The sequence below is a fragment of the Sander vitreus genome, chromosome 4, assembly GCF_031162955.1.
Source record: "Sander vitreus isolate 19-12246 chromosome 4, sanVit1, whole genome shotgun sequence".
Taxonomy (NCBI): domain Eukaryota; kingdom Metazoa; phylum Chordata; class Actinopteri; order Perciformes; family Percidae; genus Sander; species Sander vitreus.
The window spans coordinates 7,563,732-7,582,767 of record NC_135858.1 but is presented as its reverse complement, the minus strand read 5'-3'; the positions used below and the strand labels follow the sequence as shown (position 1 = coordinate 7,582,767).

The 19,036-nt window shown below is 39.5% G+C and overlaps 1 protein-coding gene across 2 annotated transcripts in view; it reads left to right on the top strand.

Moving 5' to 3' along the window:
• The window catches only part of slc2a9l2 (solute carrier family 2 member 9, like 2), a 98,824-nt gene that overhangs the window by 28,475 nt on the left and 51,313 nt on the right, over nt 1–19,036 (top strand). For both annotated transcript variants that reach the window (XM_078247951.1, XM_078247950.1), the window contains exons 8-11: nt 3,777–3,964; nt 6,115–6,225; nt 13,891–13,992; nt 14,753–14,828. In XM_078247951.1, coding sequence (XP_078104077.1) covers nt 3,777–3,964; nt 6,115–6,225; nt 13,891–13,992; nt 14,753–14,828 — 477 coding nt within the window. The remainder of the gene's footprint in view (nt 1–3,776; nt 3,965–6,114; nt 6,226–13,890; nt 13,993–14,752; nt 14,829–19,036) is intronic.

Genomic DNA, 19,036 nt, shown 5'->3' with positions numbered 1-19,036 from the left:
AAACGCACGTCTCAGGCGCGGCTCGAGCCACAGCGAAAACGCGCGCATGCTAGAAATAGAACCGACGCCTATTTTTCACGCGACACGCAAGCGTGTTGGAAGCGTTTCCAGGCAAAATACAATAGGAAAAGATGTTTATATGTCATTTTGACACAAATACATATTTATAAATGACAAGTTGAAAGTCTCTAGGTTTTGACATAAATGCAGAAAAAATGTAATAAAAAAAAAAAACTTATTGATTTTTAAATATTTGCACTTGTCAATACAGAACGAAATATTCTGTAGCCTATTTTGCCGTCAATACTGCCGACGTTGTCTTTGCTTGTAATCAAATCAGTATATATTTATGTTACATAAAGTATACTGCTTGAGTGCAGTAAATCAATGGGAAACATGTGTAGAGACAAGGCTAGCAGCAGCAGCAGCGCCACATCAGACACGTTTCTGGTGTGAAAAGACATCGAAAAATCCACACAGCTGACACGCAACAGAAACGCGACGCTCACACGACGCAGCTAGTGTGTGGCCGGCCTTAGTATTAAGAGCGACAACGGTAGCGAGCAGTATGAAAGACCGAAAATCCACACAAAGAGGTTGGTTGGGGTGGTGGATGGGTCAAACAACACAGGACTTTTATCCAAGAGACCGGGGTTCGTGTTCCCGTTCTTGTCCCGGGTGACACTGAAATGTACATTTTGTAACCCCACCCACAATCTTTTCCTAACCCTAACTGTCCCGTTCTTGTGCCGAATGTCCCGTCCCGACCCAGAGCATCAAAAAGTGATGCCAAGAGTCTTGACCAAATACCTTGTTTAAATGACATGCGGCACAAGAACGGGATGGTTAGGTTTGGAAAAGGATCATGGGTGGGGTTAAAAAAAAAATTACATTTCAGTGACACGCAGGACAAGAACAGAGACACGAACCCCAGTGTCCTGGGTGAAAGTCCTGCATTGTTTGACCCATCCACTACCCAAATCAACCTCCTTATGCTGATTTTAGTTCTTTAATACTACTTGCTAACATTGTCGCTCTTAATACTACGTCATCTTACAGTGCCGCAGTCGAGCAGGTGCTATGCCCGGTGTTTTCCATACAGACATTAAAGGGGGATTTGTTTTGCGTATATATTTTCTCCTTTCCTTTAAAAGGCAGGGAAGCAAAACAGAAATACACACACATTTTATATTTGTGTGTACAGAGCTAATCATTTTTTTTCAAGCTGCTTGGACAGATGAAGGATTGGACTGGACGAGGGAAGAATCCTCTTACCTCACTTTAATTCTTTCTCCTGTAAAGGTAAATCCCCTGGTGTTATGGGAATTCAAGGTGGGTACAGGCTGATGACAGCAACTAGGCAGGATTTTGATACTATATATCTCAGAAAATACCTCATATTTAAATATACTAGAAACCCACTGCAAGATTGAAACTTACAAATGTGCTGTAACTGAATGTCCCACTATTTGATATTCCATATTTTTAATCATTGTCCCAAAGTATTAGGAATGTACGTTCTGTATCTACAGGAAGGAAATAACCAATGCTAAAGAGTGACATAAATCACATACTGTAACATAATTCCTCAACAGTGTGTGAATGCAGAGAAAGCAGGACTCACCTATGTTACCTGTTACAATTGTACAAATTAATTGAAACTCTTGTTTTTACACATCATAGCTAGAAGTGTTTTTGTTTTACAATTATCTGAATATAGCCTATATCTATATCTATCTTCAGCCTGTTCTCATGAACCATATGTTCGAAAAGCTACAAATAGATAAGCACTGTAATTCGTATGATTACCAATTTGTTTTTGTTTTGCTGTGCGCACCACATTGACTGCTGCTGTATAAGAATGCGGCTGGCCACGGAGGGAGGAAGTCGGGGTGATGGGTGGTCATTAGCACACAGGACTTTCAAGCCAGGGAGCTGAGTTTGCTTCCCGGGGAAAACTAAAGACTTTCACCCAGGAAATGCTTGTTCCTTGGGAGTGTTTTAATACTAACCACAATCTTTTTCCTAAATAACTAGTCGTTTTAGTGCGTAAAACAAAATTTCGTTTCTGCATAACGCTCACTTTTTCTTGCCTAAATTTGCCGAAATGACCGGCAGCTTGCGGTGCTCTGTACCCGGCTCACAGTCACCTTTTCTCGGAGAACGGAACCACCAACTACCGCTGACCTGACAGAGCACCATGCGGAGCACCGTAGCCGGTTTTGCAGAGCTCTGTAGCAGCTAAACACATCTACTAACTGTCGCTGATACGACGAGCTGTGACTGTGTCACAAAGCTCTGTAGCGGCTTAAACAGCTAGCAACTGCCGCTCTGTAGCACGGAGTTCTGTAGCCGATGTCACGGGACCAGCCGGCAGCCTCCTAGTTTTCGTATGATATACGTTTTAATGTGCATCACTTTTTGTACGATATCCTACGAACCTGTTCATGAGAATGCGTTGCTATTTGATCTACTTTACCAGCACTTAAGTACATTGAAAATGGCAATATATAAAACCCATTATTAAAAAAATCGACAGTGATTTAAAAACCATAAGAAATGAAGGAAAGGACAAAAAAAGAAGAACATCATGCCGAAATGATCCTCTGATACCAGAACAAGTTGCCCACCATGAGATCTTACTTCAACATTATCATCCAGATGAGAATCTAAGTGAACATTCAATTGTCTCTCTCTGCTGATAGAAACTATGGAAACCTGCTTTAATTCAGAATGATACTGGAGCAGTCAATATCAGTTGTAACAGTGGCAATGTACCCACGGAGGCATCCTATTTTATTTTCCCTGCAGGAAGACAGTGGGGCTCCACTCCATGTCGCTGTTGTGGCCCAAAAACTTAGAGGGTCTGAAAGGGAAAATGTGGAGGCATTTGTGTTGTTATTTAAACGGTAAGCGTGGCGTTATTCTAAATTTTTATTATTGTCAACAAGTCCCATGAGAAGACCTAAACAATAATGCATAGTCCGTCTCTCAACAGCTTCCAGAATTTTCCCTGGCTCTCAGCCCCAAGCCAATTAGCTCCAACTAATGATGTCAATCTTTATATTATAGGTCACACATACATCATTTTAAGATCAGTTAAGTTTATGTTCATTATTCTCATCAACATGCATTGTGTGTATCCCTGAGGCCTAACAAATGTACGAATGCATTTCCATCCTCATTAAACAACTGCAAAACCAATTCTTTATTTCTAAAAAAAAAAAAAATCACAATATAAACATAACTGGGTCTGACTCAAAACATTGGTCATTAGTGCCCCTCGTGTTTAACTCACACAGAACTTTTGATAATGATCCTTTTAAATAGTAAAAACATAAAAGCATATAAATAAATAAAGTGATGAACCGAAATAAATTAGTTTGCTGATTCTGTTTTCCACAAAAATTCTCCACCTTGAGTAGTCAAAGACTCCACTATTAATATCCACATCGATCACATACAACCTGGGGGCTGCAAGACTGCATTATCCATAATACTCACTTTATGAAGGCCAAAAGAGTCAAATAAAGTGGCATAATTCATGGTTACAATTCAGATTAGACATCACAAAGATACAGGAGTGGGACACAGCTTACTCACTTGATAAAGCTACAAAAAACTGATTTTAGTTTGAGTGTCCAGTTTTTAACAAGTTGATCCATTTATGAGGATGTCTTCATTTGCTGTGGAATAAATCCTCAACTTCTTTGATGTCGGCGTGATGGTTGTTTTTATTTATGGATATTTTAACACTGTGTGTATGTGTGTGTCAGCCTTTCAGAGGTTTTTGGGAAAGAAAGATGTGTCCCAGGAGCTGGAGGAGGTTCACGCGGAGGCTCGGGCTCAGGAGAACCTGCACACCGTCTCTCTGTTACAGCTGCTGAGGAGCCCAGCTGTTCGCTGGCAGCTCATCACCATCATCATAACCATGGCCTGCTATCAGCTCTGTGGCCTCAATGCTGTGAGATGCACTTCTTATTTAACTTTCTCTCAGATTGTCAGTGGAATCCTGTTCTTTACACTATCTTATATATAAGATGTTTAGGACACATTGTTACTGTTTCTTTTCTAGTTAAAAAAATCTGCAATTTCTTTGGTATTTATATAATAATACAAATTTTAAATATGAATCAATAATGCAAATTTGTGGTAAAATGGGATTATAGATATACCTTCTTTCAACACCCTTTGCATGAAATAATATAACAATGTTAATGAGTGTAGCTTTAATGCTTAGCCTGGTTTACCCTCATATTGGAGCTGTAGCTTTTGTCAAATCAAACATCCCTTTACTGCTTCACAAGGCTTTTATTGAGCTGAGAAACAACTCCCGCTTCCTGCATAGCCATTGACATGTGAATGCTAACTCCCTGGTGCATTACAATGGAGTAACAGTTAGAGCTGAAGATCTTTACCCGAAACCGATGGGACTCGACTGGTTCAGTTGGGTTCGGTCTTAATTTCTATCATTTTACACGGGCTCGGGCTTGCGCTCCGGGTTGCGCGGTAAATGATCGGTCAGGTGATGCGTTTCGATTAGAATAGAATTCTTTATTGTCATTGTACAGGACACAATGAAATTGGATGGAATTCCTCTTAGTGCTTTGCAAATAAATAAAATAGAATTTAAAAACATAAAAAAACACGTACCCACAATCTCCAGTGCATACATAAAACAATGAGGTAGCATGGATGGTAAGGGAGTGCTTACAGTGCATACAGTTCGACACTCAGAGGGGCTCAGTCCCTAAGTCCTGGTGTGGTGGTGCCAGTTGTTGCAGACGGTGTGTGATTAGCGTGAAAATGGATGCTGAGGTGAAACAGAGGCTGGCCTCTGGAGGACTTATTTTATTTCTTTGTTCCAACTTCCAAGTGGCCTATAGCCTACGTTAGTCATGAATAAATTATGTTAAAATTTTTTATAAATGACTCATTCTTGACAAAAGGCAAAAGAGCTGTGTGCGTGCGCACATTTGAATAATGTTGGGCTCTAAACGGGTTAGGGCTTTTAAAAAGCTGTCAATCAAAATTTACTTGTCGGGCTGAATTCTGTCGGGCTTGGGCGTTGTTGGGCCTAACTTTTAAAGCCCGATTACAGCTCTAGTAACAGTAGATTTAAGTATAAGCAAAAGCATTTCTAACTCTCTCATTCAGTTTTTAAAAAAAACCTGTGCAGGAATGCTGGACAGAGAATTACAGAACTGACTGTTAACTACAGAAACACTTGTGTGTGCAGTCCTATCACTGTCTTATCAGTGACAAAGTGCCTGCTTGTCAGTGGATCATGTGTAGCAGCAAATTGCATTTCCAAAGCAATTTCCATATAGATGCCATGAAAGAGAGTTGCTGCTTATTGCTGCCATCCGGTACTTGATAAAAAGAGAATGACAACAGTGAACTGAGAAAAAACGGACTTAAATTATGTACATTCCATCTCCACCAGGAATAATGTAAAAAAATCTCAGTGATTGGCAAAAAAGTACATTTTTAAAAGTTAATACTGTATCCTTTAAAAAAATTTCATTGTTTTGTATTTAAATCCATCAGAAGACAAGTGAGCTCCTGTTCTATTGAAAAACAGGGGTGGTTTTTAACTTCCATGTGTCTAAGGCTCTACTAGCAAGACGGATGCAATCCAAACTGGTCATATTAAAAAATTAAAGTGGGAAAACACACTGACCAACATATTATAGGCTGTATGATAGCAAACAAAATGTTATTTATAATTAGCGTGTCCCCAAATACATCTCCAGGATGAATATCATAAAGAATAATATTTGTGTTCAATTTTCACATTTGATAGGTTGATGGACTTTTTCAAATAACAAAGCTCATCTGGTTTATCACGGATATGAACATGACTTGATTTACATATATTTTCATTTCAAGAAGACAGGAATTTAATTTAGGTCAATCTGGAGGTCTTATTTGAATTTGCTATCACCATCAGACCTGTCGAATGACAGTACATATTATAGTCTGACAGTGACTGAGTGATGTTACAGAGGTGTATTGGACTGCAGTGAAACTGATTCTGAGGTTGACAGCTGAGAAATATTCTTTCACAATATCAGCTCATCATCATCAAATAAATATATTATTTTTTCATAGATCTGGTACTACACCAATGGGATCCTTCGGGAAGCAGGCTTTGCTGAAAACATTATCCCCTACATCACACTGAGCACTGGGGCCACAGAGACTTTGGCTGCCATCATCTCGGTGAGTATTGTTACTATAAATTAATCAAACAATGCGATTCTGGGCATAATGCTGCTCTTTAATTTATATCCGTTGCCCAATTTGTGGGCTATTTGAACCATTTTCTTTAAATACTTAAGCTTTCTAAAGTTTAATTTCACCAGCCTATTTTGATATATGGATTATTGTCTGTATATTAATTGAAAAGGACTTTACTATGTACGTATGTGTCCAGTTTGTCATTATGCACAGTTGATTAAAAAAAGACAGCACAAAGAAACCTTTAAGGAAATGTCTCTTACAATCTTGATGTTCAGAAAGCTGTCCACAGAACTCCACAGTGCAGGAATGTATATTTGCACTACTGGCAGTTCACTTCTGCACTAAAGATTTATTTTGCTGTCAGTTTTTTGATTAGTTTCTCCAAAATGGGACGTGAAAATGCAAAGATTTGCAGAAAAAGAGAAAGGAGTATGTCTCTTCACCATATAATTATTATATAAAAACATACAAATAATAAGTAAATACATAAATAGGCAGTAGTTGACATTGAAATACCATTGTGAATGTGGTGGTTGTGGTGTGTGGACGTCTCCTACAGGAAATCATGTACATAGAAAGACCTTTTTGCTGTTTTAGAGAAGTTTTGCTAATCTGAGACCAAACTTATCTCCTCTTCGCAGTTTTCCACTCGTAATTCTAATGCACTTGACCAAAGCTCTGTAATGCTTGGTTGTTGTGGAGGAACCTCGCAAACTGCAAAGCTGCTCAAACATCCTCAGCTCGGTTGACGTGAAAAGGCACTGCTGTCAGCAGGAGTACATTCCCGCTCTGGAGCAGAGAGCACTCAACAGCTCAGTAGAGTTATCAACTGGGAGAGTCTCTGTTGGCAGCTTGTTAGGCAGAGAATGTAGCATTCCACTCCAGAGCATTATGTGATGATTTATGTCTACTGACCACTGTCCTGACAGCAGCATCACATACCCAAGAGACGAGTCCCGATTCAGTGTCGTCTTATCTCCATCACATCTTCCGTTCCCAAGCAACAAACTGCTTTGACACAAGGTTTCCACAGGAGAGAAAAGGAATACTGACCTACTGATGGCAGTGTGCTATTGATTCAGACTACACTGAGTGAGGTAGAACTGTGCAGGCTGTGTTGTGTTATCCCCTCACACAATAACTACCTTAAATCTTTAGTGCCTAACATTTTGATATTAATGAACATCTGTTACATCCAAGCCATTGCCAAATGATTTGCTACAAAGCTAATTAAGACTTTCAGCTCCACACAACTCTCTCTGTATTTCTCAGTATGGCTATGTTCAGAAGATTGTGTCGTCCGGTGACTTTCCCGCGCAGAAGCTCGAGTGAAGATAATGACCTCTTCTAAAGAGTCCTCAGGTGTTTTTAATCCTTTGTGTCCTCCGGGGCTACCAGCAACTGTGTGGAGGAGAGGTGGGGGCGCGTGCACGATCACGGAAGGCTTGGGTCATGTGGACGCGCTGACAGTGTTGTTGTCATTACTTACAATTCCTCACGGGGGCGACAGAAACTACGCACGATAGCTTTAAAAGCTGGTTGATTTCCTTATGACCGATGACCCTTTTTGACCACAGACATACGATTTTTCAGAAACCTTTCTTGCATTTTGAAGAATATACTTGAAAAATACACAATGTGTAAAGGTGCAGGTCATACTGTAAAACCAAAACATTGAGCTGAAAGATGATATAAGGCTCTGTTAAATTCACATATCCATCAGTTGTAAAACTGAATTTTAATTAATGAAATAGACAGATCTAATTACATCGAATTAATACATAGATGACATAGATTTTTTTTTGTTCGTGGTGATATTCCATTTTTTTTTTATATATTGAACAAGATGATATAACCATAAACTGTACAAGCTTTCAGCCACTGTCAGGAAAAAAAAGCAAACAGACAGAATTTCCTTTGGGAAAAAAGCAGAATATTTCACAGCTTTCTCTTTGAGAGAACCCTCAAGAGTTTTACAGGGCTGTGTTAATATTTAATTGCCATTGAACAGATACAATTTGTATGAGTCTCATGTTCATGACATCTGGTGACAAAGATTAATTTGATTCGTGGTTTCAGGGGCTTCAAATATGTATGCTTTTTCAAATCAAAGTCACCTGGCTTTAGATGGCAAACATTTCAAAGGTGAGATTTAATCCCCAAATCCTGGGATAAACGCTATTTAAAACACCACATCCTGTATTTAGCTGTAGCTCTAACCTTATTCCATTATTAAATCCTTTACACCACACAAACCTGCCAACACACAAACTAATATTTCTGACATAGGCCTAAACATATGTACAATATTCAGAAAAGAAAGAGAAACATTCTTGTCCTGTCCGTCTGCAGCAAAAATTTAAAAAGCCCCAAAAATGATCTAAAAAAGGAAGAAATCTTGGTGTATGGAGGGGTAGGTCACCTGCAAAATCCAAGGAAAGATTACTTGTATTTTTGCATTCTGTAATTTGGTATTAATGAGTTTTGGGCATCAAGTGCACTGCGAAGACACCATTTTACCTGGTATTATTATTTTATTATCTAAAGATACCAGAAGAAGAGGGCTCTCGTTTATGGATTTTGCGTGAAAATGAAAATGTTAAAGTGACATATTATTATTGTCATTTTATTTGAGAGTAGTATAAGCAGTGACTGTATCACAAGTAAAACAAATAAGATGGCATCATTTTGATGTAACTCATGATGAGGTTTTGCTCTCTTCTTGCATTTCAAAGAAGGCTAGAAGTGCACATCTTTTATTTAACACAAGTCAATGATCGAGGTCTGTCGCTTTGCACCATGAGCACAGAAGGCAACATTAAACAGAACATCTGACTGATATAAACAGTGGCCAGTTTATATCAGTCAAAAAGTTGGTTCCCAACTGGAACAAACAAATGGCAGGTTTTCCTTGACCTACAAGTTGGAAAGAAAGGAAGGGCAAGTCAAGTGACACATCGTCAGAAAAATAGAGAGTGCAGCGGTTGTTAGTCCATGCTTGTTTTTTGGAATGAAAACAAATATCTGTAATAAAAAAAGCAATCATGCAATCCAACATCTTGCTACTACTGTTTACTTCCTCCATTGATGACACAGCCTTGATTAAAATGGTTCCGCTCAAAACTGGTGGAAACGTGGATTAATTCACAAGATAGCACCAATGTTCCCTCTCCTTTGTGCTCCCATCTCTGTGCATTAATGGAGTGCTGTCATACAACTCAAGATCATTTTAATAATTTAAATTTTCTTGGTGTTAAGATGTTAACAAGTTGAACATCTTCCCCACCATTCACGCCTGCCTGGTGTGACATTTTTATCAATTCATGTCCTTTTGGGTTTGTTTGTCTTTTCATTGGCCTTTCATGCATTTATGCTGCCTTTGAATTTTGCATCTCATTAAATCTGAATGCACCATTAAGCATAAACCAAAGACTTGTTTATTCTGCTTTTATTACACTCTGTTTAACTTATCTATTCTATTTTAAATTCTCTTTTGCCGCTCACTATAGTTGGATCACAACACAGCTATTATAGCATCATTGTGAAACACATTAAGAAAAAAGAAAAAACTGTTACAATGTACGATTACTTAAAGGTGCACTATGAGTTCCTGCATGGTCAATCACCAACAAGATGGTTGGGGGAGGGGGTGCTTTTAGAGCAGCAGCCTTAATTTCAGTGAAAAAGACGCATTATCCCCCAACCATCTTGTCGTTGATTGGCTAGAACGTGGTTTGTTGTATTTTGATGCACAGCCTGTGCCCCTAGTGTTTGTTTGACGTTTATGACCCCTGTGTTGTCTCCCGAGACCGGGTTTTTTCACAGTGTATTCAGGGGGCAGACAGCTAGCAGATCAAGGAGAGATGCCTACGATTTCAGACAAAAATGAAATCGCGCTGAAACCATGCAGGAACTCATAGTGCACCTTTAATGCAAAATGCTATCCACTCATCTCCTGCCCCCTTTTTTAGTGCCCTACTGGGCCATCACCCTTTCACTGCGGCACACCTGTCACTATACGGCTGGCTAACACACAAGAACGGTGGCGTGTGTGCCACCCCACATTAAATCAAACACATTCGGCCGTGTCGTCACACTCCATAGCCCTTTGGCTAGTTAAAGTCTAAACAGGAAAAACTGATCACGGAATACAAAAACTGACCTTATGATAGCAAGGAAATGAAAGAATAGTAATAGTCTCACTAACAAAACTAAGCTAATGCTTCATGTTCATTGTGATGGATTTTCTACCCTGACTAATTCTGCCTGTGGAATTTGTTTGTCAATGCTTTACAAATACGATTATCTGCCAATGACTTTCTGTGCAGGCAGGAACACAAGCCCTATTATCTTGGACTGCTGACATAAACAGAGATAATGTAAAGCAGAGCGGCAGCCTAAATAGATGGTTGGCACAATCTAAGAAGCAAACATATCAGTATTCTTCTTTAATCTTTGTCCTACAAGGTAATTTGTGCATTGATTGTCACTGGTGTGAAAACAATCAAAGCATCATTGTCAGTGTGTTTATGCTAGTCTGCACAGAGTTGTGTTTATTATTGTGCGAGTGCGTTCATTTATTACAGTTTCAGTAGTTCATAGTGTTATTTATAGCCTCTTATACCTTTAGAGACCTTTTTGGCAGGCGGTTGCTGTGTGTGTGTGTGTGTGTGCTTCTGTCTGTGTGTGGCTGGAGAGAAACGTCCTATGCCTTCAGGGACCAGTGGAATGTACTGAGATACACACAGACACAACACACGCACGAGCACAGGCGCACACGCACACACACTGGACAAGATTATCTTGATCCTGTTTTCTTATCGTAAGGAAACCCGGCACCTCTCCTACACCACACAAACGTTCAAAATGGAAAAACAAGTTATCTTTTCCACCCTGTTTTTATTCAGAAGCTCCTCCATGTAGGTATACATACCGTACAAATACCAGTGCCATCATTCCACAACATTGTGAAATCCTACTGTTTAGGTGAGGGCATTGTCATGAGTGCTTTCTTTGCTCTGAGGGCCTGCAGCTGCGGCGAGGGCTTGGCTTGGGGCTCAGTCTGGGCTTGAGTCAGGCCGTGAATGAGTCGGGCCTCCACCATCTATGACCCAAGTAGAAAGACACCTGGGTGGAGAGTGAGAAGTGCCTGTAAAATTATTGATGAGCCACATGCAGTATTGTGAGTAAATCTCACCATATGATGCATTATGTATAGAGTATTCTCCACCACCAGCTTTCTGTAGAATTCACTGGGGGTTTGAAAGGTTAAGCAAATAAATGTATTTATGCTACCTCTTCTTTCAGCAGATATTTGCTTTCAAATTAGTTTTTATTTCTGTGTCTTGGACTGTCATGTCATTTTACCATATGACGCACGCAGTATGATATGGAAAGCTGGGAAAATGTACAATCTCTTCAATATATTGTAACATATTGATCACATATCTTCATGTTTCATCTTCTCCGAGAAAACAATTTAATATGGTGCTTAAAATCTAAGTGGGCGTTCAGATCGAAAACAGCTCTATGTTACAACAACATAACTCAACAACACACAACACGGCATGATACAACTATTTTATTTTTCGTTACAACAATCGCAAATCAATCAGTAGAAATAGTTTTACATTACAAAGTATCTACTAGGAACATGCATTTGCACATATTTGATTGAGAAACAAAGTGCCTTGCTGGATGACTTGCAGCAAAAATTGAGCTTGGTTCAACTCTTTTCTGCGTCACCGGACTGATTTTATTGAAATGAATGTGAGCGCTGTTTTTTTTATGCAGGGCTGTAGGACTGTAGACTCTTAGTCAGTCTGCCTAAGAGTCTACAGTCATTGTAGCAGCTCTGTGAGGCTGTACTTAGGCATAGCTGTGCATTGGGTTAAATGCTAATGTCAGCATGCAAACGTTAAATGCTAATGTCAGCATGCAAACCTTGTTCAGAGTGACAATGCTAACATGTGGATGCCTAGCAGGTATAATGTTCACCATCTTAGTTTAACGTGTTTTGCAGGTATTCGGTCACAAACCAAAGTAATGTGAAAATTGGATTTTTGACCTCTTGATGGCTTTAGATGAAAAGTTAAGTGATCACCAGTGTTGCCAACTTAGCGACTTTGTTGCTAGATTTAGCGACTTTTTTTTCAAAAAAGCGACTAGCGACAAATCAGTATTGTCCAGCGGGCACGCAAGGTATTTCTCTTCTGTCACCGCCAAAACAGTCTCCTCTCTCTTCTGTGCTGTGACTCACTGCGGAACAGAGGAGCAGCCCCTCCCCTCTCTCTTCATGTGCAGCCAACCGCACTGCGCACAGTGCGCAGGCAGGTAGAAAGGGGAGAAGGGACAGGGTGCGGGGGCCAGTGTAGGTACGAGAGACAGTGGGATACGACGGGAGAAAGACACCGCTGAGCTGGCCTGGCCCTGGGCAAGCAAGCCTTCTTTAAGAATTCTTTATCGATCTTTTTCCCCTCCCTTCTAGTCTTTTTTTTTGTAATATGGGTTATTTGTCAGAGGCAAGATTCAAAAAGGTCAGAAAAAGTATTGTGTAATAATAACTCAACAAAAACATCATACAATTTTAGAAATATGTATTCACAATGTATTCAACAATAACACCAATACATACAATGAACATATGATGAGCACGAATATGTAAATAGTCTACACAAGACGCCACAGTAAGTGCAAAATGTGTAAGTGACGTGTTCCAGGAAAAAACCTATTCCTAAATAGACCTAAGTAGCCAATAGACTAAAGAAGACATCAACAGGTGTTTTGAACTTTGGTTCGAGTAAAGTGGTGAACTTTTTGAAGTCAATATTAACCCATGCTTTTTCCCTCTTTTAGTGTTCCTGCGTACTAACCTGTAGTATTCTCTGTCCTACGGTTGTCTCCGTCATGCTGCCTGGCCCTGTACCCATACATCCACGCCCTGTAGCTTCTGTTTCTGGGAAAGGGGGCTTTGCTTTCTGCTTTACCTTGTTAAGGTAAGCTAGGTTAGCCTCCTTGTGCGCGCTTCTCAAATGTATTTTCAAATTCGTGGGATTTTTCCCTGTAATAAATTGACCACATATTTTACCACCTTCCACTGCGAGGCGCTTTTATCTGACACAGTCATAATCAAATAGGTCTCTGCCGCTTTATTCTGACTTTCAGTACCGCCATGATGCCAGGCGAGGGGCATGGACTATGTTGTGTTCAATTTGACATGGAATATCGGAATTTCTGGGTTTCCAGTCGGAAACTATATATGTCTACGGCATAGACTGTATAAAACAGGTATATGGTTGGAAATGTCAACTCTGAATGATATAACGTTATTTGCTCTATGAAAGACGTCGACAAAGACGAAAACTAAGGACATTTACTTGATTATTTTATTTTAGTTAGTTTTGCAAACAGACATTACAGTTTTAGTTAGTTATCGTTTTTTTGTAATGCCTTGTTTATTTCAGTTTACGACAATGTTTTTTTCCACCTAGTTTTTGTTATTTCGTTCGTTTTCGTTAACGATAATAACCTTGCCCTAGAGCCATGCCTCTAGCAAAAACAGGTTGATAATCAGTCACACAGCCATCGTACAGAAACCCCTTGAAATGCTTCTAATATTATACTGTTTTTTTGTCATGGTCCAAGGGCTTAGTGGTTGAACGAATCGGGAGGAGGCCCCTCCTCATCTTTGGGTTCTCTGCCATGGCCGTATTCTTCAGCCTACTCACAGTGTTCCTCAATTTCCAGGTAAGCCACTCTTTCTCTTCCTTACTGACCTCATCCCAGACACACTGTAAGTGAAAAGGTGCTCTGTATTGCGGGCCAATTATAGTGTGAACAAATTGCCATCAGGATTCCTACTCTGAGGTTATTATACATCACATCTGCATTATATATACACTACCAGTCAAATGTTTGGGGTCACTTCGAAATTTCCATTCCACTCCATTGTAGCCAGAATACCAGCTGAGATCAGTTGCATTGTTTTTTTAAACAGGGCAGCAGTTTTCAGATTACATTATGTGTTTACATAACTGCAAAAGTGTTCTCCAATGTTTTCTCAGTTAGCCTTTTAAAATGATATCAAATTAGTAAACAGAATGTGTCTTTGGAACATTGGATGAATGGTTGCTGATAATGGGCAATGTAGATATTGTATTAAAGATCAGCCACCCACTCAGATCAGCTGGTATTCTGTCTATAGTGGAATAGTAGGATAGTGGAGTGGAATGGAAATTTCTAAGTGACCCCAAACCTTTGACTGGTAGTGTATATATATCTCACACATTAACATAACAATGTATTTATTAAATTTTTCAGGAATTATTTGGTGATGTTGGCTGCTTAAACTTAAAAACAAAATATAGGATGTAGCTGTTAATTATTAATTTCCCTGATATATTTGCTGTGATATTCCTGTTCAGAACTGAGTTGTAATTTAGAGGTTTTTTTGCCAACATAATGATTATGGTCATTGCAATCTCATTTCTCCCGCTCTCTTATCCAGGACAGGCTGTCATGGATGCCCTACCTCAGTTTCATCTCTATACTGGCTGTGATAGCGTCCTTTTGCTCTGGGCCAGGTAAAACTACTGACGTACATTATTGGCTGTGATTTCTCCGTTTTCTTCTTCTCTTTCTTGATTTTTCATTTTGAATTGCACCTAAAAGAGAATGAGAAAATACCCTGCAGATTGTTATCAGATTGTGTTCACTTTTAAAACTGGCAAAGGGAAACAGAGCTGTATTTGCAGTGCTTTTTTAGACTTGAACAGTTGGAATAATCAGCCAAGTGTGTCAGTAATTCGAATCACAGTCGAAGGTGCTGTCATATGTTAGCATATTAAACATAGACTATATAATATTAATGGACAAAGCATCCGGTTTGGCGAAGTGCTGCAAGACTGCGGAAGTGTCTTAAATCTGCATTCTATCTGAATTCCAGCAGGGGGCGACACGTGTGGTTGCAAAAGGAGGTCGGTTTCTGTAGGAGTCTATGACAAAGTGACCCACTTCTCACTTGATTTATTACCTCAGTAAACATTTTCATAATGAGTTTATGGTCTCAATCGCTATTTTTAAGTCTTCTGCAATACAGAATGATGTTCAATTATTTAATTATGGTCTTGTTGATTTTAAAATCTGCGATAAAGCAGGGGGTGTTTTAGTGCGTGGCTATGATGTGATTACCAGTGAAAGTGTGTAACGTAACATAGAGTGTAAGGGCTCCTCGCTCACTCCTCCCTCTCGTCTAAAATCGTCACATCCGCAACCAGGATGGCTGCGCCCGTAATGGCAAACTCGATGACTCATAGCAGATCTCCACAAACCAATGGGTGACGTCACACATGCTCTGTCCATTGATATTATACAGTCTATGATATTAAATAGGAGCCATACAGTATATACTGTATATGGCACAGCACTGCACAGTGTGAGTGTGCACAGTTGGTCTTGGTGGGAGGTTGACTTTGAGTTTCAAGGTGAGGCTATTGCTGTCATCACACATATACTTCACTTCTGAGTAATAATGTCTCCAGGGAGTGTTAATCCAATGAAGTGCCTGAGTGTATCAGGATGAGATGAGAACAGTGGGGTGGTATAAAATTACTACATACAGAATACTAGAGCAAGCACATTACATTTTCTTAACCGTAGAGGCTGTGTTCTTTAATAAAGAGAAGAAGAGAAAGAAGACAAAAAAAACGTCAAAACATCCACACAACTACAAGCTGCACAGTGCCAATGTCACTGTTTAACACCAGCTTTTAATCGTTCAGTGCCTTGCTAAGGTGCACTTCTGTGGTAATTGTTGAAGGAAGAGAGCTTATTTCTCATTATTTTGCCCTCACAGCGATGATTTATGACCTATTGAAACAAATGATGCCCCTCATTGCTTAGGGATGGTAAATGACTGGGAGGGAAAGAGAAGAAAATTTGCATGAGGGCTAACCCCAGTGGTGCTTTGAGCTTGTAAGCGTGTAATGTGAGGAGCCACAAATCCTCTCAAGTCATTTTACCATGAAAACAGTGGCCCAGATATATAAAAGTTTAATGACAAAAGATTATCTGGCTGTATGATTTTTGTTTTTGATCTGATAAATTAAAGGGCATAGCTACACTATGTTTGTAATAGTGCTTAGTTATCAAATAAGATGCTGAATATGTCATACCTTGTAAAAAGTGTATGCTTTATATAAAGTATTTTGTTCATACTATACTATATACTATACATACTTTGAATTTTCATTTAACTCCCCACCCTGGAGGAATATGACGATCTGTGTGTTTAACTACAAAAAACCCAAGAGATAAAACACTGACAATATTGTGTGAGATTAGTCACGTTGTGATAGAGATCGCTGTAAACAACCAATGACCTGTAGCAATGTTTATATAAGGTAATTTCACTTTTCAATTGCCAGCAAATCCCACATTTCTATAATTGTATTCAGAGAAGCAATGTGAATAATCAATCAGGTTTTGTAACAGTCAATAATATTTAAATCTTACTTTCAGTTGGTGGGAGGCAGCTACAATATGTGTGCAGCCTGCAATAATTCCAGCATATATTTTATTAACTATGATTATATCTTACTTCCTTCTTGTCTGTCTTTTCTGAGACTTTCTAGCAACCCATAAATCCTTTTATCGAACTTATTTGTAAGCTATGTCATGAATATCTTTCTGCAACACCTGCGTCATCACTCTCTCTTCAACCTCACACACTCTTTCTCCCTGGCCTCTGTCTATCGTAAAGTGTAGCCATACCCATTGGGCCATTTCAGTGTGTTTCCTTCTCTGTGAAACACCTGACTGCCCTTGCAATTAGCCCCCTGCCTGCACAGCTTCTCCTTTAGGTCTCCACATCTTGTTTGCCAGATTGTCTACTGTATGCTGCATCTTTGCTGTCGTGACTGATTTGACTTCCTGTTGTAGGTGTTCTGTCAGCCTGCTGATTTTCTAAGTTTGTCTGAGCTGGCCTACCCATCAAAAGCCTGGTTATTGAACAAAATAAATGGCCTTTTACTCCACCTACCCTTTTCCCGGTATTATACAATGAAGTTAGATTTATGATCTTGATTCTAAAGTGGAATTGTAAACAAAGCAGGTGTACTTTGTACATAAGACATCATAAGGAAATATGAAGTTACTGTATGTGTGCACTTAATCCATCCTAAACATCTCAAAAACAAGTAAGAGGTACATAATATTTGTTTGCCTGTTGGATACGGCTGTCATGGGCAGTAGTGCAGTTGTCAAACTTTTGCACTGTCAGAAGAATATATAAGAAGAACAGAAGAATAAAATAAAATGTGAACACCTTCACATCAGTAATGGTACAACAGGGGTGATGGAGTATGTGTGTGTGTGTGTGTGTGTGTGTGTGTGTGTGTGTGTGTGTGTGTGTGTGTTTGCATGGTTGTGTGGCTGCAAAACAGCCAATTAAAAAAAGGGCCATAACAACTAGCTGCTAGTGACATCATAATCATTACTTCTTAGAAAATTGGATACATGGTTCTGTTTACACAATGCTCACATGGATAAATACTGTGTAGATGTATGGGCGAATGTATTTCACACTGTATAGTCTGGTTTGCTGGAGGCAGGTTTGCTGTGAATACAGTATTATACTGTATATTATGCATTATGACCCATTTCAGATCTGCTATCATCAAACGTCCTTTATTTTATTCAGTGGAGCTTCACACTGAGATAAATTAGGTGTTAAATCAAGGGGGTGGGTCTTCATCAGTTTCCCTGGTAGCAGCGTTAGAAATGAATGTCAAAAGGACATATAGACAGAAGGCTTCAGTTTAATTTCTTCGCTGTGTCTAAGGTCCAGGTGTACAGGAGGTCTTTCGTCGTGACAGGCCACTTTGTCACCTACTGAGATGATTAGGCTTGGCGTGAAAACTATTTGATTAAAATCTTGATGCTAAAAACTGTAATTTCCTGCAAATTGCTGCCCTCTGCAGCAGTTGGGTCTGCAGCAAAGATAAGGAAGTTGTTTTGGGTTGTGTAAAAGCCTGTTGCTTATTTAAATCAGCCGTAAAAGTGGAAAAATGCACCAGCTTGTGTTTAGGTTTGAGCTTATGGTGTGATTTTAATGCAGGAGTATACACACCTTAAGTGACATGTGGAGCTTCCACTGAGCTGCCTGTGTTTTTAATTATCTTTATTGGATTTGGCAATAAAACTACTGAACAGTAATGTGCCAGTTTGTGTGTATGCTCTCCACCACACAGATGATTATATCATTTAGAGTTGTTTATGAAGTAGATTGAGCCAGGCGTGTACAGTACATCTTCCCCTTTTTCTGAATGAATTTTAAGGCTGTGATGACTTTGGGGGGACTTAACGCCCCATCCCTTGTTGCGATTACACGCTTGGTACACATGAACTCACACATACTTGTAATGATACCATGCCGTGATTACAGAATTACATGTTTTGAAATGTGTGCCTCTTGAAAATAAGAGACAACGCTCAGTTTTTGTCATTCAGAGCTTGTGCAGAGCAAAGTGTTGAGGATGAAAAGACTCCCACACTGGGTCAATCTCAGCTTGTTTGATCATTATTACCTTTTTCACTGTACAGTATTTAATTTATCTTCAAAATCATATTTAACAGTTGTGGGATGAGACAGTAAAATAACTTGGGCTGGACAATCTCTGTTAAATGCCTCTGCACCTGAGGGTGGGCAGAGCAGTCACTTGATGATGGATCATGCTGAACCCGGGGAGGGCAAACCACTCAGATGTTACAGCTGTTATAAAGCAGACTCATT